The sequence below is a fragment of the Scyliorhinus torazame genome, chromosome 4, assembly GCF_047496885.1.
Source record: "Scyliorhinus torazame isolate Kashiwa2021f chromosome 4, sScyTor2.1, whole genome shotgun sequence".
Classification (NCBI taxonomy): Eukaryota; Metazoa; Chordata; class Chondrichthyes; order Carcharhiniformes; family Scyliorhinidae; genus Scyliorhinus; species Scyliorhinus torazame.
In genome coordinates this window covers 160435378-160461760 of record NC_092710.1, presented here as the reverse complement: position 1 = coordinate 160461760, position 26383 = coordinate 160435378, and the positions used below count along the sequence as shown (strand labels likewise).

Here is a 26383-nt window from a genome sequence, read left to right as displayed (position 1 = left end):
TGGAAGGCAGTGTGGAAGACCGGGTGGGAGAGAAGGGGGAGAGGTGGTGAGGAAGACTACAGAAAATGTCATCGGACCGCTATTCTGACCTTTTGCTGTCTCCTTCCGTCTTTCCAGGGGCGCGTTGGTAGGGATGTCCGAATCCCTTGCAGTTGAGGCGTGAAGACAGCAAAGTTACTTGAGAAGCTAATTCGAATTAAATTTTGTGAATGGATTCCTTCCTTTCTAATTGCCCAGCAGTCTCACTCTGTGGTTTCAATCGGCAGCTCAGAGATGGCAGAGTGGAAACAACTTCTCAATCAATCCAACAGGCTAAGAAGGTTATGGTCAGTTACATAGCCAGGTGAGAGGCCTGCGGTTCAAAGCTTTCACTGATTGACAGGTGATGTCAGCTTCATCGAAGGTACTTTGCCTGTCCAGCATTTGTCTCACATTCAGTTGCACTTCCCTGCTGCCAGCCTTCAGCATGACATGAGGGCAACTTATGCAGCTCCAAATTCCATCTCTGTTTGGGTCATACTTAGGGGCTTCTCAACACCAACAGCTCCATCAGCAACAACAATAATTTGTATTTAGATAGCGCCTTAAACATGAGGCGTTCCAAGCTGATTCGCAGGAGCATTATAAAACAAAGCACGGCACTGAGCCAGATAATGAGATAATAGGTCAGATGACCAAAAACACGGTCAGAGGTAGCTTTCAAAGAAAGTCTTAAAGGAGAAAAGCGAAATAGAGAGGTGTAGGGAGATAATTCAAGAGCTTGAGGCCCAGGCAACTGAAGGCACAATGACCAACAGTGTTGCAGTTGAGGATGCACAACGTGGCTAGAATTAGGGGAGCACAGATACCTTGTAGGGTTGTGGGGTTGGAGAGAGGGAAGGGCAAGACAGTGGAAGAATTAGAAAACAAGGATGAGAATTTTTAAATCAAGATATTGCTGGACTTGGAACCAATGCACTGGGTAAAAGGGGGGTGGGAATTGCTGTGAGTTCAGACACGGACAGCGGAGTTTATGAACGATGTCAAGTTTATGAAGGGTAGAATGTTGGTGACCAGCAGCAGAATATTTGAATAATCAAGACTAGAGGCAACAAAGGCACAAATGTTCAGCCAACAGATAGATGAGCTGAGACGGGTGAAATCAGGCAACGCTATGGAGGTGGAAATAAGCAGTTTTAGAGATGGCACAAAGAGGTCGCAAGCTTATCTTGGGGTCAAATGTGACATCTAGGTTGCAAACAGGCTGGCTTAATCTCAGATTGTTGTCAGGTTGAGGGGTGCAATCAGTAGCTAGGTAACAGAGCAGGAACAAAAGCAGCAGTGGCACTTTCTGCCCTTTCCTCAGCCTGATCAAACTCCACTGGGCAGAGGGAATGGACCCGGAGATCCAGCTGAAAGGTGAGACCCTCAACAGTGTCTCCAAGCAGAAGATCAGCCCACCTGACCTACCTGAGTGCCACAGAATCAATAAATTATAATATGTTTAAGGTACACTTGGCCACTTGTGTCTACCAGCCACAAAATGGGCCACCCAGCCTAATCCCACTTTTCCAGTATTTGGAACGAAGCACTTCAGGTGATATCCAGATACCTTTTCAAGAATAGAGGGTTTCTGCCCGTTACCCTTTGGGCAGCGAGTTCCATATCCCTAAAATCCTCTGGGTGATTTTTTTTCCCCCATCTCCCATGTAACCCTTCTACAATCACTTTAAATCCATGCCACCTAGTCACTGACCTCACTGCTAAGGTAATTAACCTAACCCACCCACTCTATCCAGGCCAACAATTGTTTCATCTCGATCAAATCTTCCTTCAGTTTCCTCTGTTCTGGGAAGGACAACCCTAGCCTATCTAATCTTTCCTCATAACTGCAATTTTCCAATCATGGCCACACCCTTGTATATCTCCCCTGAACCCAATCTAGCACAATTACATCTTTAAGTGCCACAAATGCCTCAGGAAGTTCAGGCTCTCATGGAAGGTTCCTGTTGACATCTGCAGCCTCCTTCCCAGTGGATCAGGTAGGCACGTATTGCCAATTCAACTAGGCGGTAATCACTAGACCCATTTTCCAACCACCCATGCCTCTGCCTCTTGCCAGGTTGTGTGCTCTCTTCTGTTGCGGAGAGAAAACCAGGAAGGTGTGAGCACTAATGGTTTGTGTGCAGAGGAGGAACACTATTTGTAGAGGGTGATAGTGAAGCAAGGGTATGAGAGGGAGTGTTAGTCTTGGCTGTTCAAATAGGAATGTTAGGTGCCTGGAGAGAATAATGAGTGCAGCTGCTAGGTGGGTTTACCTGCGGAGTTCTATGTAGGAGGATGCTGTGCAAGTAGAAGTGTAGGCATTGATACCTGTTAAGTCTTCCTGATGTCTCAGATACTCTTTGAGCAGTCTCCAGGGTTGGAGGCGCACACTGCTACTTGTGCACTTCCCCACTCATTTCCATTCAGGCCTGCTTGGTTGGAAAGGTTGGTCTTCCTTGAAAATGGTCCTATCATGATTCTGCCCACAGGCTCAATGTCCAGATGACTGAGGTGAATGTTTTTGTTTCATGTGTTCATAACTTAGTAATTTCACAGGCAACTGTGACTTCCTGCAATATCTGGTCAATTAGGGAGACAATAGTCAATAATGCATATTTCTGTGGCCAATTATGTAATCTTAAAAGCAAACAGGAAGAAAAGCCATCAACATAATCGCTTCAGTATGACTCAGGCAGAGTTTTTGATGTAATGCCATTCTGTCATACATGTATGATTCTTTACATGTTAATAGAGGTGATAAACTGTGATGCTTGAGATCAAGCTTATAAAGGTTATGTTAAATAAAGGGCACATTATGGTAGTTGCGCACAATCCTTTTTAAAAATAAATTTAAGAGTACCCAATTCATTTTTTCCAATTAAGGGGCAATTTAGCGTGGCCAATCCACCTACCCAGCACATCTTTGGGTTGTGGGGCGAAACCCATGCAAACACGGGGAGTGTGCAAACTCCACACGGACAGTGTCCAGGGGCTGGGATCGAACCTGGGATCTCGGCTCCGTGAGGCAGCAATGCTAACCACTGCGCCATCGTGCTGCCCCTGTTGTGCACAATCCTAGCCTAAAAGCAGTCTGATGAATGCTGTTGTGTTTCTCCTCATGTCAGTTCTGACTTACTGTTGCGATGTGCATGTGTCTGCTTTTCAGGAAGTGCAAGTTCAAAGCTTGCGCAACATTGATATAAAGCAGGAAATGCAATTAATGCAACTTCCTTGTGGTCAAACAGAAAAACTTTCACTCCAGACATAAGCAATAGACTATAGAGATGTTTTAAGAGCAGCCATTTAGCACCCTTACTCCCCATCCATTTATACAAATGTACCATAATAAATGCCATGATCTATTGTTCACACGTGATCAGTAACAACTCCAATAATGACCTGAGCCCTGTTAACAAAGTTTTCACACAAACTGCCTGGCGTGTATGGTTCAGTGAGCACAAGTTTCTGCAGGTGTTCTTTTTCTCTTAAATGTAGGCTCAATTCTGAGTCTTTTAAACAGCTCTGGTCTGGCACCCTGGCCTAAACGAGATTGGGAAATAAAATTATGTTCATAAACACAATGCTGCAACATGCCTACCCAATGGATATTTAAAAAGCTTTGCTTGCTAAAGTACACTCTTACCTACAGACTCTCATTCTGCCAACAAGCAACAAGTTAACATTTTCAAGCACAGGCAGCAATTAGGTTGTGGCCGGCACTCTTCCTGGCTCTGGATTGCATTCTCACTCATTCCACCAAAGTGGAGTAGATGCCATTTCTCATTCTCAGAAACTGCACGTACCAGAGATTGGGATCATTCAACTGCAGTAATTAAATCTTTCACACAACTAAATAAAAGAGCACTGACACAAGACTTGCTTTGAATGATGAATAGAATTGTACAATTAGTTTGTCAAAACCACCAACTGTATTTTGGAGGTACTTCAGCTTCAAACAGCATAGCCAGACAGCCAGTCAGTCCCAAAGCTAGACACAATAACAAGGTAGTTAGTTTCATAGGATTTATTTTGATAAACTTGAGGTATTTCAAAAGTGCTATAAGTTGCAGCACTATATGTACATCATGAAAAACACGTAACTCAGCCAATTACCCAGTTCTATGAACCCAACAGCAACACAAACAGAGAGAGGCTAGGTAAAGGCATATATAGTAATTTCTGTACAAAAGAAATTTTAGTCAAAAAAGTGATAAAGTAATATCTACTCAAACCTTTCACAACTCATTTTCATACGAAAATATAGGTATCAAATTTAGTCATGTATCAGCATCACACTAAGGATACAGGCAGTGTAAGAATTAGTACAGTACATAACAAGGATTAACAAGAAGTCTTTATAGGAAAATTTCATGCTCCTCAAACGTTGAGGTATTATTCTGTATAAAATTCCAGTCCAAAAAACGGCAGCATAGGCTGTGGCTTTATTTTTCTTAACCCAGACCATCACATGAAAAAGGCGATTGCTAAACTGGTATTTACATAGGTTTTGAAATAGGCAATCACCAAAGCCCTCTCAAAAAGGATCTCCATTCACACGCACATGTACTTCTAAGGTTTTAGAAGTATGTTGTCCATGTTTAAATGCGGCTGGATTGAAAACCAGAAAAAACTTCCGAAACATTCTTGACGTCTAAAATGTGCAAAAGTGGCATTCAATCAATTGGGACAGCCTTAACCTAGCGAGTCCTTATTCCCTCCAGTCTCTTTACCAGCAGTTGTTGCTTGGCTTTCAATTTCTCTTTTTCTGACAACAGTTTCTGCTCTTCAGACTGGAGAGCCCGCACGTACTCAGTGGCCTTTTTCAGAATGATGACTTTTGCTGCCTTGTCATTTTTCACAAGTTCTGGTATTTGGTCCCGCAAGGTAAGGAAGCTGGAGCGTAGGTCATTCCGCCGCTGGCGCTCAAGAATGTTGTGAGTGCGCCGCCGCTCATTGTCTTCGGAGTCAGATCCACGGGGGCTCACGCTCTTGGATCTAGAAGGGGCCACTTGCTTGGCGAGACGCACGGGCTCGCTCTTCACTTTCTTCAGAGGCGGCATCTCATCACACTCTGTGTAGGGCGATGGCGCAGCATAGTTGTGCTGCTGGTGTATCGGAGCACACCTTTTCAGCAGAGAGGCATTGTGGTTCTTCGATGGCCCACAGCTCAAGTTGTGGGGGCGCACAGTCACAGTAAGGGTGGTCACGTGTTTGTTCGATGATGACCGCCGCTTTTCAACTGTCACCACATCAATTTCTTCCTCCTCCTCCTCTTCTTCTTCCTCCTCATCTTCTTCTTCCTCCTCCTCTTCATCGTCATCCTCATCTTCCTCTGTAAACATTTGAAACAAAAAAAGTCAGAAACAGAATGGTTCAGCGTTCCAACTACTATAGAAAAAACAAAGAGGTAATATGACAAAATGAATCCTTAGGAAAACATATACATATGGTCAATATAATAAACACGGCTCACAAAGAAATTCCTTTTAATCAAGTCCTGTCCATATAATGAGGAAAAAGCAATCAATGTGGGTGGTACGGTGGCACAGTGGCTAGCACTGCTGCCTCACAGCTCCATGGACCGGGTTCAATTCCGGCCTCAGGTGACTATTTTGTGGAGTTTTCATTCTCCCCTGTCTACATAGGTTTCCACAAAGTTCCAGTTTCCTCCCACAGTCCAAAGATGTGCAGGTTAGGTGGATTGGCCATGATAAATTGCCCCCAAGTGTCCAAAGGTTTGTTGGGGTTACAGGGATAGGGTGAGGGGAGTGGGCCTGGGTTGTGATGCTCTTTCAGAGGGTCAGTGCAGAATTGATGGACTGAATGGCCTCCTTTTGGACTGCAGGAATTCTGTGATTGGCAGATCACAAATGCCACAATCAAAACGTCTTTCCGATAACTGTTGGTGGTAAATACTTTTTTTCCTTTCAAATAATGAAGGATAGAAAAATGTGACTTTTGTGAAGTGAAGATTACATGCAGGAATTCAAGAAAAATAAAGAATATTTATTAATTACACCCATAACTCCACACTCCCCCAACTTCTTGGGTCAATGTATGTAACATTTTTAAAAATATGTTCAATTAGATGAAGGGACTGTTGTTTCAGTTGTATATTTTGTGGAAGAATTTCTGTTATTCCAGACAAATTGTCTGTTATTTAAAATAGAAGGCCATGACTGAACTGTCTGTAAAAACACAGTAACATGAAGGAGGAAAGTGGGGATCAACACAGATCAAAACCATTCTATTAACACATTAATCATAATTGCTGATTCACATTCACATCCTGTACAGCATTAAAGAGATCTGCCTCAGACAATTACTGCAGAAACCAGGGGCTAATTCACGGACTTGCTCGAGATGACAGGACAAAGCACTTTCATTTCCTAGAGCCAAGTTATTCAGTAGACAGCTGTTAGGAAGAAGCTGTCAGAAAGCTGTAAGCAGAAGCATGTGTAGTTTTACCCGGGAACATCAGCAATACTCACCACAATAATTTTAATGAGCTATTTGTTAAAACAAAATAAGCTACACTAACATGAGATCATGAAGTTCAAGGACATATAAAAGCAGACCCATTTATTTCCTTTATCATTCCATAATATGAGCCAATTTTGCCATCTGGCAAACCACTAATATAAACCACTATTACTAAACATAGAAAGCCTAGGATCATTCCTATCCTGCAACATAAATAGATTTGGGCTTTCTCTAATAAATAATTAATATAGATTAGGGATATCAAAACTGCATATACAGCCCTTGAGCCAGGACCATCTGGCCCTTGAAGTCCAAGCAGTTCAGCTCTATGTCTGCTTTTAATTCTTGATTGCTGGTTTATCCTATTTGAACTGTGTGGGCATTTAGGTTTGGAAATGTTAGTGATTTGTCTCATTGCTGGATGAATACTAAATCAGAACACTAAGATTAGTTAATATCAGCAACTTAAAATTAGTTAATATCAGCAACTTAAAATAGATGCAAATTAATTAAACTTCACACATTATATGTGAGGCTACATGATACACACTCATTCAAACACAGAGGCTTCAGGACCATTGATACAGCTCATTAATTAATGATTAGAAGGTGGCAAAGAAGAACATTCTCATTGTTCTTACATAGATTCAGCAATTTTCAGAGATAAGCTTCCAGGAAAAGCCTGTGGACTTGCTACAGGGTGGCCCCCTCCTATCTACTCTTCACTTTTCTTTAAATCTGCTACTACTTTCAAATGTTAAATCCCTAGGTTAAGTAAAACTCCCGGGGGTTACGTTTGCTGATTGCATGTTTATGGAACTTCAGAATTTCAAAGCCATGCCGTGGAATTCCAGGAACTCCATTCCCCATGGCCTTCTGAGATTACTCTTGATTAATGGGGCTATTTCAGTACAGAAGTGCCCAGGTTCTGCAACTATCACATCTGGCAGCTTTTCTCTGCAACAATCAATAGCCAAGGGCACATTATTCAACAGACAATCTCCAGGAAGGAAATACTATACACATTGGGGAAAAAAATCTTGCTGAAAACTCAAGAGTTAAAATGAAATTATTAATCATAAAATTAACCTACACAAAAAATCCTTGCTTCATTTATTCCTGGAAGAAACAAACCAAATTGTTTCATTTCTTTGAACAGCAGTGAAAAAAAAATGATGGCATTCAAATGTGTCTTGGACCAAAGATAACTGAGGCACACTGCCGCCTGCTGGGGAACTGCCAGGCCAATCTCTCAATTTTTAATTTCAGTCTGATCGTTCAAAACTGATTCATGTGAAGCCTCCACATCACTCTTGAGGAACACCCCCAATGCCAGACAACACCATTCAGGCAGGCTGATGAAATAAACGCAAGAAGGTGGCAGCTGAAACCAGGGCACCACGAAATGGATCTGTATTCATTAACGTTTCTGCCATTTAATTACACTGGTGGATTAAAGCCTTTGTGATCTGCAGTGCAGTGCTCTCCCCTCCAAGAGAGAGTTACCAGCTGATATGGGATGGGAGGGGGTGGATAGCAGCGGGTAATAAATAACAAGAGTTGCACCTTGTTTGAGAACTATCTTGGAGTTGGACGTTTATTTTTGGACACAAACACTGCAGAGTCTGCCAGCACTAGTTTCTCTCGCATGAGATATTAGGTCGGGAATAGAACCGAGTTTATTTTTAAAATTGCATTCGGGATTTTGCACGGAATTACCGCTGTCTACGATCCAAACACTGCATTTGATCCGCTTGTGTACAGGGCAGCCGAGCATTGCACCCAGCAGTTGGCACAGCGCCAAAAGTTGGTGTTTCACAAAGACACGGCAGAAGGGGATGGGATTAAGGGGGGGGGTGGGGGTCACAAGTGCAATGCAGGAAGATCACCCCCCCCCCCCCCCCCCCCCCTCTTAGCTTGGCGAGTGTGTTTTGCAGCAGTTGTTGTTCATACACTTACCGGAGTCACTGGGGGTCTCGTTGCCGGAGCTGCCCAGCGATGCGGCGCCGTCAGCGGCCGCTCCTCCCCGGGAAGAAGCCGCGTCCTGGTTCAGCGGGAAGGGGAAGACGACAGCCGGGTCCACGCACTGGCTGGCGGGGTGGCGGAGCTCGGCGTGGCCGGGGAGTCTGCCGGCGGAGGCCGAGCCTTCTGCTCCCAGGGCGATGCAGCCTCTGCTGCTGGCGGCGGCGCTGCTCTCCCCCCCGGCCGGGCCGCCAGCCGGAGCCCCGGGCGCCGCCGCCGCAGCAGCCTTGCCCTGCTGAGCCGCCTGGGCCGCGCTCAGTTTCTCGCTCACCACCTTCTCCAGCTTCTCCCGGGCCGAGAAGCCGCTCCACATGCAGTCCTGCAGGACGATAGCGCTCAGGTGGCTCCGGCCCCCCGCCCGGCAGCAGTGCAGCCCCCCGCCGCCGGGCTCCTCCGCCTCGCCGTCCCCGTCCAGCAGCAGCAGCTCGGACACCCAGTCCTCGCTGCCCCCCCGGCACCTGCCCGCCCGGCTGGGCGACAGCGGGGGGGTGGGCAGCAGCTCGAACTTCTTCCAGATGTCCTCGCTGGGTGGGTAGAAATCCGCCTCGGGGCCGTAGTCGTCCGGGTAGAAATAGGGCTGGTAGGAGTCATACTCCAGGTCGTAGTTCTTGCAGAGAGGAGGGCGGATGGAGGAGGTTGCAGAGGAGGTGGAGGGGGAAGAAGAGGAACTGGGCGAGGATGAGCTGCTGGATGACATGATCCCAGGCATCTTTCTTTAATTTGCAAAAAGAAAACAAAAACAAAAATAAGTCTGCAATTATGGAAAAAGAGGGAGGGAGAAAAAAAATAATTATTATAAAGTCAACAATGAGCAAGAAGGCAAAGAGCAATTATAACAAGCTTATAGCAGTCATTCAGCATTGAAATCAGCCCTACGTTAGTGCAGGGCGCCACACAACGTTTAAATCATATCGCTGGGGGGGGGGGGGAAAGAGAATCAAAATAAAAAGCAGTACTAGCAAAAAGACGCCCACCCTCGCATGGCTTCGAACCTTCACAATGACTTGTCAGCAAAATGCAACAGATTTTTGTTTTCTTCAGGCTTCGGAAATGAGAGGGTTTTGCATTTTGAAGGTGGGCTCCTGCATTTGCACACAGTGGTCCCAGTGCTCCGAACACGATCCTGCTTGTGCCTCTGACTGACTTCCAGCATTAACAAAAGGCGCTGCCAGTGCTGGGACTTTACAACCCACTTACAATGAAGCACCGTGCGGATTAACGCCTTTATCGAGGACACGGTGGTAACACACCTACCGACTCGACTGTCCCCAAATAAGACAAGCAGGGGCAGTCGGAAATTAAACCGTCATTTTTAACTAAAAAAGGCACTCCAAATCGAAAAGACAAGACTGGTTTTAGGATTTAAAGCCCAAATTGGTTAGGGGGGGTTGGGGGAAGGCTGCAGATTCCTCCAGGGCGGGCTGTGGATCACTGCTGCATGAAATGCTTTGACCTACATTCTGTGCATTTCTAATGAATGCATAGAGTGATCGGGCTCCCATTCAAATATATACATATCAACACACACGTTAAACATCTACACATGCCCTTTCATCATACTGCGAGAACGAAATCTCACCTTTCACTGGCGTTTCGAGAGAAATAGAAGCGCTCCACGACGATCTGAAATATTGGGGACGTTCTAGACAGATCCAGCTGTTAAGAGCCTCGCATTAGATGCTGATCATTCCCTCAGAGCAGACAGAGAAGTCTGTCAGTGTAACTTGGATGCAGTGCTGGATATTATTATCCGGAAAAAAAAACTGGAAGGACCCGAAAAGAAAAACCACCGTGCCCAACCCCTCTCATTTACATAGGGGAGGAGCCGCGATTTGGCGCGAAAATAATTGTTATTATTTCCCATATATGTATGGATAATGCACACTCTCAGGCTGTGCAGTGGGGTTTCATTTAACCCTGCAATATTCATACATTTGCATTAATACAGTTAGTCAGATCACCGAGACGTACACATCTCCCCCTCGTCTCTTATACCGTTTTGTTTTGTGGAAGGGCGGTATCATGTAGAGTGGTTCAGGAGGCTGACTGTCAATCACTCTGATTTACAACAGGAATAGCTCCAAGGGACTATCGCACCGAGCTCAAAGGGAAGTTATTAATCATGCAGACACAGAGATGGGGATGGTGGAGAGGAGGGGGGGGGGGGGTGATTAAATTACGGATGCAAAGTAGAAGGTTGCAACGTGAAATTGTTGCAAATAAGAAATGCGAATGGTAAAACAAGAATGTAAGATCAATCGGACACAGCCCTTTGCGGGAAAACTGAGCTGGACATAGCGCAGCGCCGCGACATCTAGTGGAAACGTGCATTGGATACATTCAGCATAAAAGAACAGCATGTTCCATCCATCCAGCTCTGTTCAATAGGCTTCGTAACAAACCCACCTTGAAAAAGGGGGGGAAACAGTTACATGTTACATTACCATCTTTTTAAAAAATGCAAAATTCTGCTCTTTATGAGGCAGATACAACCCACAAACGTTGTCATGATTTGCACGATCTCAACAGGAACGAGATCTGAGACAGTAAAATGAGATTGCTAATTTATTTTAACACCGAAAGAGAAAGAATGAGATACAGTTGTTACATTTTGGAGAGCTGTATATTTGAGTGACAGTTGCAAGGAGACGTTTCAATTGAAATGCCCGAAATTGGGCGGACGGGAAGCGGTAACAATCGTTTAAGATCATTTATTTTTAAAAGAAAGGCTTTGACTTTAAATGCAGCCTTTTCACGAGTTCAAAGCTTAACTGTCGTTCTTTGACCCTGCTGTAATACGCGCGAAATATGTCCAGTACGCTTATTTCTATTTTTTATGGGTATCTTCCACTATTTTGAGCAAATTAGGTTGCTATAGCCTTTGCATTTATGTTTGTAATTTCAGTTGGTGCAATGCAGTTCAGGAGTTAAACAGCCAGTCTGACCTTCGAATGCATTGTTGTCAAAGTGAGCTCAAACTGCAGTTTAACTTCAGCCAGCCGGTGTTGAGGTGCACAGCAGAACAGTAGAAGCCATTACAACTGGATACTATCAACAGCTCTGAAAATCAGTGGCCAAACTGATGTCTGCCTCAGGGTACTCACACGAGAACTCTGGACTGACACTGCTGCTGTAGTGGGAAGGGGATCTAATTCAATGTGAGGTCTAACCTGACACCAAGTAACCACACTGCTTCACTTTAGTCAGTTCAGATGTTGACACCTGATTTGCATTCCAACAGTTTGGTGTAATTATGAAGCTGAGATAATGTCGCATCAATGCCAAGCTTTTGGTGTAAATGCACCCCCCCCCCCTGATTTTAATCGCGCCATTACTGGTGGCCCCGCCTTCAGCAGTCTCGGTGCTAAATTCTAATATCCACCAGTCTCCCAAGTCCAGCCATCTCGCTACTCCTTAAAATAGCCTTTGGTCACCCGTGCCAATATCTCCTTACGTGACTTGGTGCCAAATGTTGTTCAGAAGTCCTATGAAACACTTTGACTACATTAAAGGCACAATATGAATGTAAGTTATTATGCACCACCTACTGCTGGGATATGGTTGTGTTTATCTCCACTTTAGCTGCAAAGCTGCATGGTAGGTCATGTAGTTAGGGTACATACATCAGGCATATACTAGTGGCAATTCACCAAGACCAGAATGGTTTATAATTTGCCAGAGGGACAGTAGAATGGTCAGTCCAGTGGTATGAATTCAAATGCATGTTCATCTTAGATGTGTTGTATAACAGCTGCCTTAATGAAACTAGTCCAGATGTCACCATGAAAAAAAGTTGGTGACATTTTGAATTTGTTCTGAATTTGGGAAACAATTAGGTGGGCTGAGGTAAAACACATCATCCTTAGGATATTATACTATTAAAATGACTCGTTCTCATTACTTTCTAATTTTTCCAAAAATGTTTGCTACCTTTCACAAAGATAAGGTGCTTTAAAATGGCTTGATTGCTCTCTACTTTGTTGTTGGATATATATTCTTAAAATAATGTTTATAATAATCTTTATTAGTGTCACGAGTAGGCTTACATTAACACTGCAATGAAGTTACTGTGAAAATCCCCTCCGCCATACTCCGTCGCCGTACACTGAGGGAGAATTCAGAATGTCCAATTCACCTAACAACGCGTCTTTCGGGACTTGTGGGAGGAAACCGGAGCCCCCGGAGGCACGGGGAGAACGTGCAGACTCTGCACAGGGAGTGACCCAAGCCGGGAATTGAACTTGGGACCCTAGCACTAACCACTGTGCTACCGTTAGGGTTAGCTTGAAAGAGCAGGGAGGTAGCACTAATTGGTTGCTCGTTCAAGGCACAGTGCACCAAATGGTCACATCAGTATTAAAATGATACAACATCCAACAATTTGACTGCACAGGTGACACAGTAAAATATGTAAACATTGATTTTAGACTTAAAATGTGAACATGAGTCGAAGAACAGCTTGTAGTTTGATTTTCCCAGATCTTCATTCTTTTCAGAACCTGACAAACAATTGCCTTTGATCAGACTTTGACACATTTCCTTTGGGCAAGATGAATGAAATGCCACTTTTTCTTATAGCAAATATTTCAATCAGTTATGTATATTGAGAATTGCATGTGCCGGAATGCCAGTCTGCTGAATGTACTGAAAAAACAGAAACATGTGGACATATACAATTGTTTCAACTAGGCTTTAATGATAATCCAGTTCTGATGAGAAACCTGCTTTCATAATCTAATCTATATCAGTCCGGGTTCAAATCAGTTTGGAATCCGTAAACGAAAGAAAGTTTCTACAAATTTGAAGCGGAATTTTCCCAGAAAGTGTCATTTCAGGTGCGGAAACTGATACGAATTGCACCATTCATGTTGCACTGAGTCATTCTTTTTGAGATGCGGTGATTTGCGCCATGAACGAGATATGCTGGCAAGCCCAGACCGTTTTTAAAGGGTGCCCCAATTTCAGAACAATTCTACAGACACGCACCCTCCCTTCTTGCCGGCAAAGAGCTCTCCTTCTCGCCAGCAAGGACCCCCATCACCAGCATCAGGCCGCCCACCCCCAATCGTCGGCATCTGCCCCCATCCCCAATCTCCAGTAACAACCCTCCCCCCCACCTCCCCAAGGTAAATGACATCCTGCTATGGGGTCACCAAAGACCCTATCTCCTTCAGATCCCCCCCCTTGGCAGTGCCCCATGGCAGTGCCCTAGAAAACTATCAGTGCCAGCCTGACAGTGCCAGATTGGCATTGCCAGGGTTCCATTGGGCTGTGCCAGGGCTCTTCCCTGTCATGTCCCCATGTAGGGGCTATAATGGTCTCTGAGCTCCCGAGCATGGTCATCCCATTTGGCTCAGTTTGTAGAGGACAGTCGCGATTTGTGCCGGCTTCACGTTGCACCAGCGGGTTGGAGATTGGAATAACTGGGAGTATTCGACTCAAAGCTAATTCTGCATATTTAAATTATATCTTTAATATGCTTATCTAGTTCACATCCAGCGAGAGTGTGAATCAGATTACACCTGCCGGGAGGGCACGGGAACATCACGCACTGGCGCCTGGTGCAAATCCCGTTGCAGGGCTCTCCCACAATTTTCCTGACATAGCGGGATTAAGGACCAGAAAACTTCTCCCCTCAGTGTCTGTATCTGTTATTTCTTAAATAAACAATGAAAGACTTGCATTTATACAGAGTCTTTCATGACCAATGGATGACATGGAGCATTCTACAGCCACTGAAGTACTTTTGAAGTGTTACTCAGTCATAATGTAGGAAATGCAGCAGCCAATTTGCGTACAGCAAGCTCCCACAAAGAGCGTTGTGATAATGAACAGATAATGTGTTTTTGTGTTTTGAATGAGAAATTTGTAAGGACACTGGGAATAATTCCCCTGCTCTTCTTTGAAATAATGCCATCGGAACTTTTAATATCAAAAGTATTTAAATGAATTTTCATTTTCAACGTTGTATTTACTTTTTAGTCATTTGTAGGTTTCCCTGTAGTCGACAATGTCTTACCTAGGAAGTCAAACAAGCTGCTCTTGATCTCTGCCAGTCCAGTTAAAAAGGTAGTGTGAGGAGAACGCATGCTGGTCCCTACTTTGATTATGTCCTTCTTTCCCTAGAGAAGCGGCAGGCCTTCATTCAGCAGCTCCTCCTGATGGCCCAAAATAGTACATGTGAGCCATTGTCCCACTGCTCATGGCTCACCAGTAGGCTGTTGTTTTTGTTTCTGTCTCACATGTGTATTGTCTGAGTTTTTCTCTGTACGCCAGAAACTATATTTACTGATATTCAGAGCAGGATGTTTTGCTAATGTTTCACAGTTGAAATGCTTTGCAACACTAGTCATTAATCAGTTTCATTGCTTTATGCACTAAACATTACCAAATGTCAAAGTTTGTCTTTAGCTATTTTATTCTTGCTTCCTGCTGTTTTCTGTTCAACAGTTCAGGCCGCAGTTTGTCTGTACCCATTATTAACACTGCTCCCTCACCAGGCACCAGAAGTCACAATTCAACTGGATAGAACTGCTCAATCTCCCTATCTCTATCTTCGTTCTGATGGTAAAGCTTTTGCTAACCACCTGAGGTGTTTTATTTGAATAACTTGTGCAATGTAAACATTTTAAACGTGCTGAATGTAGTATATCTGCAAACAATCAGATAAGAAAAATTTTCATTCTGGTATCTAGCCAGCAAAAGGTATATCTGATCTTTGGCTTTTCAAGTAAGAGATGATTAACCAGTAGGTTATGAGAGGTGTGCATTTGTTTAGGTAAGAGGTAGCTGCTTAGAACACTTGCCACCCTTGTTGCTGGACATTTTCTCCTGAGCTATATTATCTCCCTCCCCGCCATCTCATCTTAAATCTTGAAGTTGTACAGTTGCCAATTCAAGCCTAGCAACAAAACCACCAGTTGAAAATTAGAAAGAAAAACTATACTCAATGTTCCCCTACATAGGAATGTTAGATGCTCCTATCAACTCAATTTTTCACAGCAGGTGAAGTCACAGTGTATTATATTTCACAAACTATTCAGACCGGCATTAATAACATTTTTCGAAGTGCTTGCACTATTGTCTTTTGTAGCTGGAAGGGACATCTCCAGTGTAAGTGATACCTAACCACATGAACATAATCATACATCAATCTCTCACTTCCCAATCACATGTACAGAATCATCTACCTTCAGAAGGCAGTTAAGGTCACAATGCAAACAAAATAGAAGTGACAAAGCATATATTTAATTACTAATGCACCGGATACGCTATCAACATGAGCCAGGAGCCTATGATATCACACTTCCATATTTAACCGCTAAAAGTAATAGGCATGCTGTAAGTCATTGATTTTGTAAGACCATTTAGACTGAATATGTACATTTTCATATTTCTAATATCTAACATTGAAAAAATAAGGTATTCAATATGTGTCAGTGTTTTGTATGCAAATGTTCTTGTTAAAACATTTTTAAAATGTAGAGGTAAAGATTCTGGCAAAGCTAGGTTCATCAATCGAGGAGAGCATGATGATGTGTCAGTAATGAAAGTGCATCATCATACTCAAAAGACACATTGAAAATTGTGTGCAGCTGTTGTTACATTAAATGCTGCATCAGGAATGTGCTTTGATGGCTGACATTGTGGTGTAGCAGCAGAGGTTCTTAACTTGGTTCTTCTTGGTTATTCCATGAACAAAGCCTTGCTGAAAACTAGGCATTGGCAATGTGTGTAAAAGTTCTTTAATATCACAACATATTGAGAGAAAAAAACAATTTCCTCATTGAATCCCTGCGCTTAGAATTTCACTGGACACTTGTTCAGTGCAACTGAAGGTAAAATATGTGTTGGAACTAAACTTGTACACAAATGATCAACCACACCAGGATTCAGTAATGAGTGAAGTGGGATTTAATGAATCTTTGCTTATTTCAGAGTTCTGTCCATTTGACTTACATTTGGCTAAATCATCTCGATCTATTTTTTAAAAATAATTTTCCCAACCGGGTCAAATCTGATTGTTTGGGCAGGAATATTTAGAATGCAAACTGTTGAAAGTTCCTCTCTGTCAACTGTTCTTTGTGGTGAATATTTCTGACATCTGCCCATAGGGGAAGGTGGCTGTTTGCATGCTGTATTTGTCAGAACAATGTTCTCTTAAAACCTAGAGAATGATATGGACCATTCATATGATGGCAATGAGAGTCTGGTAACAGTGAAGCATTTTTCTTTAATTTATCGCAGTGACAAAGGGGTTAAAAACCCAGCTTCCTTCTCAGTTTAAACTGATTTAATTGTTAAAGATGTTCGTCAGTTTGACTGTGCTTGATGCCTGGGAGAGGGACCAAGCTATTCGATTCAAATCCAAACCTAATTTTTGATTTGTCAGATATGTCTTTGTTTGATAGTTACTTTATGAATCTAACAGACAGTTATTTAATCTGTAAGGTTCCAGTCACTTCCTTGAAGTTGTTATCTTCAAATCCAAGAGTCTGCCTGCAGGCTTTGAAGAAACATTTGCCAGGCAGCTTCACATAGATGGCAAGAAAAGAACGAAAAGGACGGGTGGGATGGTAGCACAGTGGTTAGCACTGTTGCTTCACAGCACCAGGTTCCCAGGTTCGATTCCCGGCTTGGGTGACTGTCTGTGCGGAGGCTAGCACGTTCTCCCCTTGTCTGCGTGGGTTTCCTCCGGGTGCTCTGGTTTCCTCCCACAAGTCCCGAAAGACGTGCTGTTAGGTGAATTGGATATTCTGAATTCTCCCTCAGTGTACCCGAACAGGTGCCATAGTGTGGCGGCTAGGGGATAATCAGGCAGGGTGCATAATGGGCTAACAACACAATATCACTTGATTCATGCCCCAGCAAAGTTGAAAGTTCTGGTTATCTATCGCCTTGTGAATATCTGTATGTTTGCTCTATATTCCATTGTGTATCTGTGTGCTCCTTGCTAACCTTTAATGTACATTTTTTCCATTTGTGATATGTATATCTGTGACTATCACTGTGCCTGAATATCCCATCAGCTCTTTTTTCCTCATTTTCTCCCCCTCTCTGTCTGTTTGTGATTTTCTATTGCTTCTTCTCTACACATTTTGAGATCTCCTTCTTCTTTCTCCTGGACCTTACTTGTCCCATTTCCATCTCCTTTTGCCGTGCATCAATGTACCTTTTGTTACTTGGTCTGTCTTCCAACTATCAGAAACCTTTGCTTTTGCTCGTCCTTCCCATTGCCTCCGTTCCCTGCCTCTGTACTTGCTTACAACCTGTTACATACCTCTCTAACTTTTACCAATTCAGATGAAAGGCCATCAACTTGAAATGTTAACTTTGCTTCTCTTTGCTATTGCTGTCTGTCCTATGGAACATTTCCAGCATTTGAGGGCCGAAGGGCCTGTACTGCGCTGTAATGTTCTATATGTTCTATTTGGCCCAAGATTTGGTAATATCACTTTGAGTGGATTTAAACATAGCAAATAGGGAAAGGGGGTATTTTCACACTGGTGTTGTAGGTTGAGAAATTGCAATGAAACTCACTGTTGGAGCATAATAGCCAATCCATGCTCTGCATTGCCTGAGATCCCAACAATTCTGATGCTGAAATGGTGATACAAGCATTCAAAGTGTTCCATGCTGACATTCCTCATTATGTTTAATACACTTTTATTCAACTTTTTATTGACTAGCTTGTATTGTGATAAAATACATGGTTCAAATAACATAAAATTTACAAAACCGAAACAGGTCATTCAACACAACAGGTATTTGCTGGTGCTTATACCCTACAAGAGCCTATTTCAACTGAAAAGAACCTCCGCTGGTTAACGGGAGGGACTCAATAAATGAAGATTCTCAGATAAAATGCACCCTGAGCGAATTTTACCTTGCAGCAACCCAGTGGCAGCTTAGGATCAGTTGGTGACCCGTGGTCAACAGCAATGAGTCCCCCCAACATCCCACTCCAACACCTTTCCCACAACCTCAGCCTTGATTGAAATCCCCATATTGGCAAATAATGGAGCTGGATCTGTATCTGGGGAAAAGAAACACTGATATCAGTTTTCTCATTTCCTCTCCAAAAAGGCACTGATTATTGAATATGGTGCCCTGGGAACCAGTTCCTGGGGTTTCCAGGAACAATTTAAGTGCTGTCATTCTAATCAAGGAATTCTGGTGGTCTGTATATAGGACAATAAATATCCAGGATATAGTTACATGTGGAGATTCAATTCAGAGGGTTTGTCCACAGATTTCTTGAGACTTTGACCCCAAACTGGGGTCAGAGAGGGCAAGGAAGTTGTGATGGAATCTGATTCTGGCTGACTTTATTTTTGTTTGGTTGGTCACCTTTAAATTCCCATTGGGGTGTGGTGGGAGTGTATGGCATTTCTTCTGCACCCAGCCCAACCTCACCCCTCCCATGTCAGTGGGCCTTATCTGGAGTAATGGATGTGCTTTCTGAGGAAATTACACCCTTCATGACCTTTGCAGATCTCACCAAAAATGAGAGCAGGTGTGAGTCCCGTTGGGGCAGGCAAAATCTTATGAGAGAAAGGTAATTGACTCTGGCGCCATAAGGTTCATTGGAAGAATTTTCTCTGGGACCTTGCCAGGTGCCCCCTTTGCCAATGGAGACAACATGATTCTGTTCCAATGCTCTGGCTGGTGGTTCTAGTTGTGTACTGCTCACAGGTTCAATGCACCTGGCCCGCTCCTGCAAATTGCCCACTCTTAAGAATTGAGGTGAGGTATCTGGTTTGGCCTGGGACAGTTAAGGTTCAGCTCTTGTGCCATGGGAACAAATGTCAGGAACACCAGAGCCATTTTATTTCACTTGTGTGTACTAGCACTCCTGTATCAATTCCCTCACAGTCAGGAGCTGTGTTCTGCTAGCTGTAGGAAATGTCCTTAAGAAGAGCCCAGTTAATAAACGACAGGGAGAAGTTTCACGATATCTGGGAATGCCACCAAATCTGATCTGGACCCCAAGTCCCTGATTTCTTCAGCTATTTTGTTATTATTCCCACTGCTAAATTCTAATACACATAGCTGACTTCTATTGCCTTAGATTCTTTGTGCTCCTATCTTGTTAACAAATGAAATTTAAAGGAAATATACTGGAAACGGTAAAACTCTTAGGAATATAGAAAGTCAGAGCGATCTGGGCATGCAGGTCCACAGATCTTTGAAGGTGGCAACACAAGTGGACAAGGTAGTCAAGAAAGCATATGGAATGCTTACTTTCATTGGACGGGGCATCGAGTATAAAAACTGGCAAGTCATGCTACAGTTGTATAGAAACTTGGTAAGGCCGCACTTGGAATATTGTACACAATTCTGGTCGCCACACTACCAGAAAGATGTGGAGGCTTTGGAAAGGGTGCAATCCAGGTTTACCAGGATTTTGCCTGGTCTGGAGGGTATTAGCTATGTGGAGAGACTGAATAGACTCCGACTGTTTTCATTAGAACGACGGAGGTTGAGGGATGACGTGATAGAGGTCTATAAGGTTATGAGGGGCATGGATAGAGTGGATGATCAGGCACTCTTTCCCAGGGGTCAGTCACCAGGGGGCATGATTTAAGGGCCATGAGGCAAAATTGAGAGGCAAGTGCGAGGCAGGTCTTTTACACAGAGGATGGTGAGTGCCTGGAAAGCGTTGCCAGGGGAGGTTGAGAAAGCAGATACATTAACAGCATTCAAAAGACATCTCAACAAATATGTGAATAGGATGGGTTTAGAGGGATACAGCTAAAGGAAGTGCTGAGGGTTTGGCCAAGGGTGATATCATGACCGGTACATGCTTGGAGGGCCAAAGGGCCTGTTCCTGTGCTGTTTGAATAAGAAATACAACATTATGTCTTTCATAAAGCTCTTCATTACAATGTTTGAGCTTTCTGGAGGTATAGGTAGCATGTCAGTAGTTGTGTTTATTGATGGAAGCTTTATATATATATTAACATCTTTGGTTAAAATTACGAATAGCTTAATTGCAGTTACTGTCACATTTACTTTGGGTGATAGTCGTCATGGAAGTCACGTTGCTGTCAATGGAATTCAGTGATTTTGTTTTTAAGGAAGTTTGTGAAGAGACAGGCGTGAGACTTAATTTTAATTGTGGCACATATGTAAGACATGGGTAAGTCTTCACAAACTTCTCAGGCTTGTAATAAAAACGGAAGTTTGCTTTGGGACTACTAGCAGGGAGGGTTCATGATCATGACTTTTGAATTTACGAATATTTTGAAATATTCCTGGAAGCTTCCACAGATTCTTCAACAAATGTATCACCTGAATTGAATAATTCATAAACTCGATAGAAATACTTGCATTTATACAGCACCTTTCACATCCACCAGACAGCTCAAAGAACTTGGGCGGGATTCTCCGACCACCCCGCCGGGCCAGAGAATCGCCAGGGGGCGGCGTGAATCCCGACCCGCTGCCCCGGTGCCGGCTGCCGAATTCTCCAGCGGCGTTTTTTTCGTGGGGGCGGGAATCGCGCTGCACCGGTCGGGGGCCGTTGGCAGCGGCATCCCCCGGCAATTCTCCGCTCCGCAATGGGCCGAGCGGCCGCCCGTTTTCGGCCAGTCTCGCCAGCATAAATTACACAAGGTTCTTACCGGCGGGATCTGGCTCTCCGTGCGGCTGCGGAGTCCTCGGGGAGGCGCGGGGGGATCTAGCTCCGGGGGGGGTCCCCACGGTGGCCTGGCCCGTGATCAGGGCTCACCAAACTGCAGGCGGGCCTGTGCCATCTGGGCACTCTTTCCCTCCGCGCCAGCCGCTGTAAAGCTCCGCCATGGCCGGCGCGGAGAAGAAACCCTCTGCGCATTCGGTGGGATCACACTGGATCCTCCTGGCGCTCACGCGCATGTGCCAACTCGCGACAGCCAGCGGAGGCCCTTCGGTGCCAGTTGACGCGGCGCCAATGACACCGCCGCCGGCCTAGCCCCCGAAGGTGTGGCGGATTCCGCACCTTCCGGGCAGCCCGACGCCGGAGTGGTTCACGCCACTCCTCTGCGCCGGTACGGCCCGCACCACCGGATACCGGAGACTCCCGGCCTATCTCCGATGAAGTTCTTTTTCTGAAGTGTAATCCCCATTATATTATGGGAAGCACAGCAGCCATTTTAAACAGCAAGCCCTTAGAAACAACAATGTTATGACGACCTATTTTTAATCTGTTTTCGCACTGGTAATTGAGGGATCAATGTTGGCCAGGACAACTCCCCCAATCTTCATTGAAATTGTGCCATGGGGCTGGATTTTTAAATGGGTCAGGGTAAGGATTTAGCGTGGCTGGATTCTATGCCGATGTGCTGACCTGATTCTCCCGATCCTGAGCCATTTTCAATGAGGGTAACTTGAGATTGGATTGGCCTCCCACTGGGAAGTAGCAGCAGTCAACTGAGATCAATGATGGTAAATTATTCCTGTGCCAGCTGGAGATTCCAGAATATGGGCAGCCCACGTTGGAATGTGGTGGGCCTACGTCGGGAGGAGGAGGAGTGTGAAATATCAAGTGCAGGCCCCATCTCCCCTCCCTGAGGATCCATAATGGTCATTCGGCCGCAGCTACAGCCAATGGCTGTTCTTGAGGGTGCCTTTCATGGCCATTCAGCTGGGGTTTTTTAAAAGTACAAGCAACGTACCTTCACTTGTCCCTCACTGTCTCCACACTCAGATTGGCAGCTCCCACCTCAGTTGGTGGGGCAGTCCAACACAGTATTGGAAGGCCTCCCATTAACCCACTGTAGCACAATCAATCACTCACGAGATGAGATGAGAAGGAGTCGAACGATGGCTTTATTACGCAGATTTGTTCCCCAGCAGCACAGTTACAGAATGCGGCTGCTGGGAGAACCCGGGCTCTTATACTCCGCCTTACTGGGTGGAGCCAGCAGGCGGCTGATCCAATCGGGATCCAGTGTCTATCCACCAATAGCTACTCGGCATCCCAGGGCACCTTAATACCCCTAATACATACCACCACATTCACCCCTTGTTAAAAAGGAACCCGGCGGGGAAGTGGGCCGTATGGTGGTAGGGGTTTCCAGAGTCGGTACCTAGGATGTCGCTAACACGGTGGCTATGCTCCGATATTAACTTCTTACAATGCCGCTTTTACTGGGCAACCCAAAAAAAATTATTTACAGAGGCATCTCTTGCTTCATTATACCGATTCGATGAGTCGAATGGGCGCCCTGGTCATCTTCGCCGATCGTCTTAGCCCCGGTGGTGATGCAGGTGCAGGTTCTGGCCTCATCATCTCTGGGAGCGTCGCGATGCCTCGCCCCGCTCCAATATCCCTATGCGGGGCCGGGGAAAGGACCGATCCACCATGGAAGGGGGCGGCTGTGGGATGCGCCGGCGGGAGGAAGGGGGTGATTGGTGTTGGGGGGATGTGCGTGGCTCCAGAGGGGGTCACTGGTGTTGGGGGGGGTGTGTGGGGCTCCGGCGGGTGCCAAGTCCCGCAGGGACACCGTGTCCTGTCGGCCTTCGGGGTACGCCACGTAGACGTATTGAGGGTTCGTGTGGAGGAGATGAACCCTCTCGACCAACGGGTCCGATTTGTGTGTCCGCACATGCTTTTGGAGCAGGATGGGTCCCGGGGCTGCCAGCCTGGTCGGAAGTGACGTTCCTGAGGAGGACTTCCTAGGGAAGACAAGGAGACATTCGTGAGGTGTTTGATTCGTTGTTGTACACAGCAGCAACTGGATGGAGTGGAGGGCGTCCGGGAGGACTTCCTGTCAGCGGGAAACAAGGAGACGTCTGGACCGCAGGGCCAGTAGGACGGACTTCCAAACCGTTCCATTCTCCCTCTCTACCTGACCGTGCCCCCGGGGATTGTAACTGGTCGTCCTGCTCGAGGCGATGCCCTTGCTGAGCAGGAATTGACGCAGTTCGTCGCTCATGAAGGAGGACCCCCTATCGCTATGTATGTAGGCGGGGAAACTGAACAGTGTAAAGATGGTGCCGAGGGCTCTAATGACCATGGCCGCGGTCATGTTGGGACAGGGGATGGCGAATGGGAACCGGGGGTATTCGGCAATCACGTTGAGGAAGTACGTGTTGCGATCGGAGGGGGTCTTTGAAGTCCAGGCTGAGGCGCTCAAAAGGACGGGAAGCCTTTATCAGGTGCGCTTTATCATGCCGGTAGAAATGCGGCTTGCACTTTGCGCAGATCTGGCAGTTCCTGGTGGCTGTCCTGACCTCCTCGATGGAGTAGGTCAGGTTGCGGGTCTTTACGAAGTGATAGAACCGAGTGACCCCCGGGTGGCAGAGGTCCTCGTGGAGGGTTCGGAGATGGTCCACTTGTGCGTTGCCACACGTGCCGCGGGATAGGGCATCGGAAGGCTCGTTCAGCTTTCCGGGACGATACAAGATCTCATAGTTATAGGTGGAGAGTTCGATCCTCCACCGCAAGATCTTGTCGTTCTTGATCTTGCCCCGCTGTGCATTATCGAACATGAAGGAAACCGACCATTGGTCAGTGAGGAGAGTGAATCTCCTACCGGCCAGGTAATGCCTCCAATGCTGCACAGCTTCCACTATGGCCTGGGCCTCCTTTTCCACTGAGGAGTGGCGGATTTCTGAAGCGTGGAGGGTGCGTGAAAAAAAGGCCATGGGTCTGTCCGCTTGGTTGAGGATGGCCGCCAGAGCTACGTCAGACGCGTCGCTCTCGACTTGGAAGGCGAGGGACTCATCGATTGTGTGCATCGTGGCCTTTGCGATATCCGCTTTGATGCGGCTGAAGGCCTGGCGGGCCTCTGTCGACAGGGGGAAAACCATGGACTGGATTAGCGGACGGGCCTTGGCCGCGTAGTTGGGGACCTTGGAGCAGTGGGGGAGGGGGAACTCCATGAGGGGACGCATGCGTTCGGGGTCGGGGCCTACCACTCCATTTCGCACTAAGTAGCCAAGGATGGCTAGACGGTCGGTGCTGAACATGCATTTTTCCTTGTTGTATGTGAGATTCAGGGCGTTTGCGGTCTGGAGGAATTTACGGAGGTTGGCGTCGTGGTCCTGCTGGTCGTGGTCGCAGATGGTGACGTTGTCGAGATACGGGAACGTGGCCCGCAAACCGTACCGAACAACCATTCGGTCCATTGGAAGACCGAGACCCTGTTAGTGACGCCGAATGGAACCCTTAAAAAATGATAGAGCCGCCCATCTGCTTCGAAAGCAGTGTATTTTCGGTCGCTCGGGCGGATGGGGAGCTGGTGGTAGGCGAACTTAAGGTCCACCGTGGAAAAGACCTTGTTCTGTGCAATCCGATTGACCATGTCGGATATGCGGGGGAGAGGGTACGCATCTAACTGCGTGTACCTATTGATGGTTTGACTATAGTCTACGACCATCCTCTGTTTCTCCTCGGTCTTTACAACTACCACCTGGGCTCTCCAGGGACTATTGCTGGCCTGAATTATGCCTTCCCTCAGCAGCCGCTGGACTTCTGACCGGATAAAAGATCGGTCCTGGGCGCTGTACCGTCTGCTCCTAGTGGAGACTGGTTTGCAATCCGGGGTGAAGTTCGCGAACAGGGAAGGCGGATCGACCTTGAGGGTCGCGAGGCTGCAGATAGTGAGTGGGGGTATAGGGCCGCCGAATTTAAACGTTAAGCTCTGGAGATTACACTGAAAATCCAATCCCAGGAGTGTGGCAGCGCAGGGGTGGGGAAGGACATAACGGCGGTAGTTTTTGAACTCCCTCCCCTGCACCGTGAGATTTGCGATGCTGATCCTTTTTATCTCTACCGAATGGGACCCCGCCGCCAGAAAATTTTTTGATTACTCGGGTGGATCGGAAGGGAACAGTGTCTTACCGTATCAGGATGTATAAAACTCTCCGTGCTCCCAGAGTCGATCAGGCAAGGCGTCTCGTACCCGGTTACAAATATAGTTGTTGATGCAGTTTGGAGCGTTCGGGGCCGCGACTGGTCCAGGGTCACAGAGGCCAGTCGTAGTTGCTGCATGGGGCTTTTTCTTCAGGCCCCGTGTAGCCATCCATCCCGGGGTCCTTAGACGTCAGCCATGATGGCGGCGTCCACGGGTCGCACAAGGTCGGGGGTGGACAAGATGGCACCGCCCATGGATCGCACGTTGACGGGGGGACACGAAATAGCAGCGCCCATCCCTCCCGCATGGAGTCCGGGACCCAAGGTGGCGGCGTCCGTTGGCCGCACATGGATCGCTGGGGGGGTTGAGTTTGGGGTTCTCCCCCGGAGATTGCGGCTACCCCCCGGGCCTGGCACACAGCTATGAAATGCCCCTTTTTCCCACACCCTTTACAGAGGGCCGAGCGGGCCGGGCAGCGCATCCGGGGGTGTTTCCCCTGCCCGCAAAAGTAGCAGTGGGCCCCCCCCCCCCGGTGATCCGCCGCTCTGGCAACGCAGGCCTGCGGGGGGCCCTGGGGTCCGGTCGCGGCGGGGGTCCACGGTGCCCAAGGGGCTGCCGCGCGGTCGGGGGCGTAGGCGCGGGCCTACTGTGACGCCACATCAAACGAGGCCGCGAGGGCCCATGCCTCTTTGAGGCCTAGTGTATCTCTTTCCAGCAATCGCTGGCGAATTTGGGATGAAAGCATACCTGCCACGAACGCATCTCGGACCAGCAGCTCTGTGTGTTCATTAGCTGCAACCGATGGGCAGTTGCAGTTTCTCCCCAGTATCAACAGCGCACTGTAGAATTCGTCCAGCGATTCCCCGGGGATCTGCTGTCTCGTCGCGAGCTGGTGGCGTGCGTAGACCTGGTTGACGGGTCCTATCAGCATCGCGATTGCCGTCGGGAAATCTTCCGCATTCTCTATGAGCGTGTAGATATCAGGGCTCACCCTGGCATGCAGGACCTGGATT

The 26383-nt window shown here is 46.5% G+C and overlaps 1 protein-coding gene across 3 annotated transcripts; it reads right to left on the bottom strand.

Annotated features, from left to right (window-relative positions):
* Positions 1-4033: 4033 nt before the first annotated feature.
* Positions 4034-10521, bottom strand: mycn (MYCN proto-oncogene, bHLH transcription factor). Of its 3 annotated transcripts, none has more exons than XM_072498810.1 (3): positions 10109-10521; positions 8467-9280; positions 4034-5356 (listed from the first exon to the last, which is right to left on the bottom strand). In XM_072498810.1, the coding sequence occupies exons 2-3, from the start codon at positions 9236-9238 to the stop codon at positions 4722-4724; spliced, it is 1407 nt and encodes a 468-aa protein (XP_072354911.1). In that variant the 5' UTR covers positions 9239-9280; positions 10109-10521; the 3' UTR covers positions 4034-4721. The 3 variants fall into 3 exon arrangements, with proteins under 3 accessions (XP_072354911.1, XP_072354910.1, XP_072354909.1); XM_072498809.1 differs by having other exon boundaries at positions 8467-9242; positions 10109-10519; XM_072498808.1 differs by lacking the exon at positions 10109-10521 and adding an exon at positions 9504-10079 and having other exon boundaries at positions 8467-9242.
* Positions 10522-26383: the final 15862 nt, after the last annotated feature.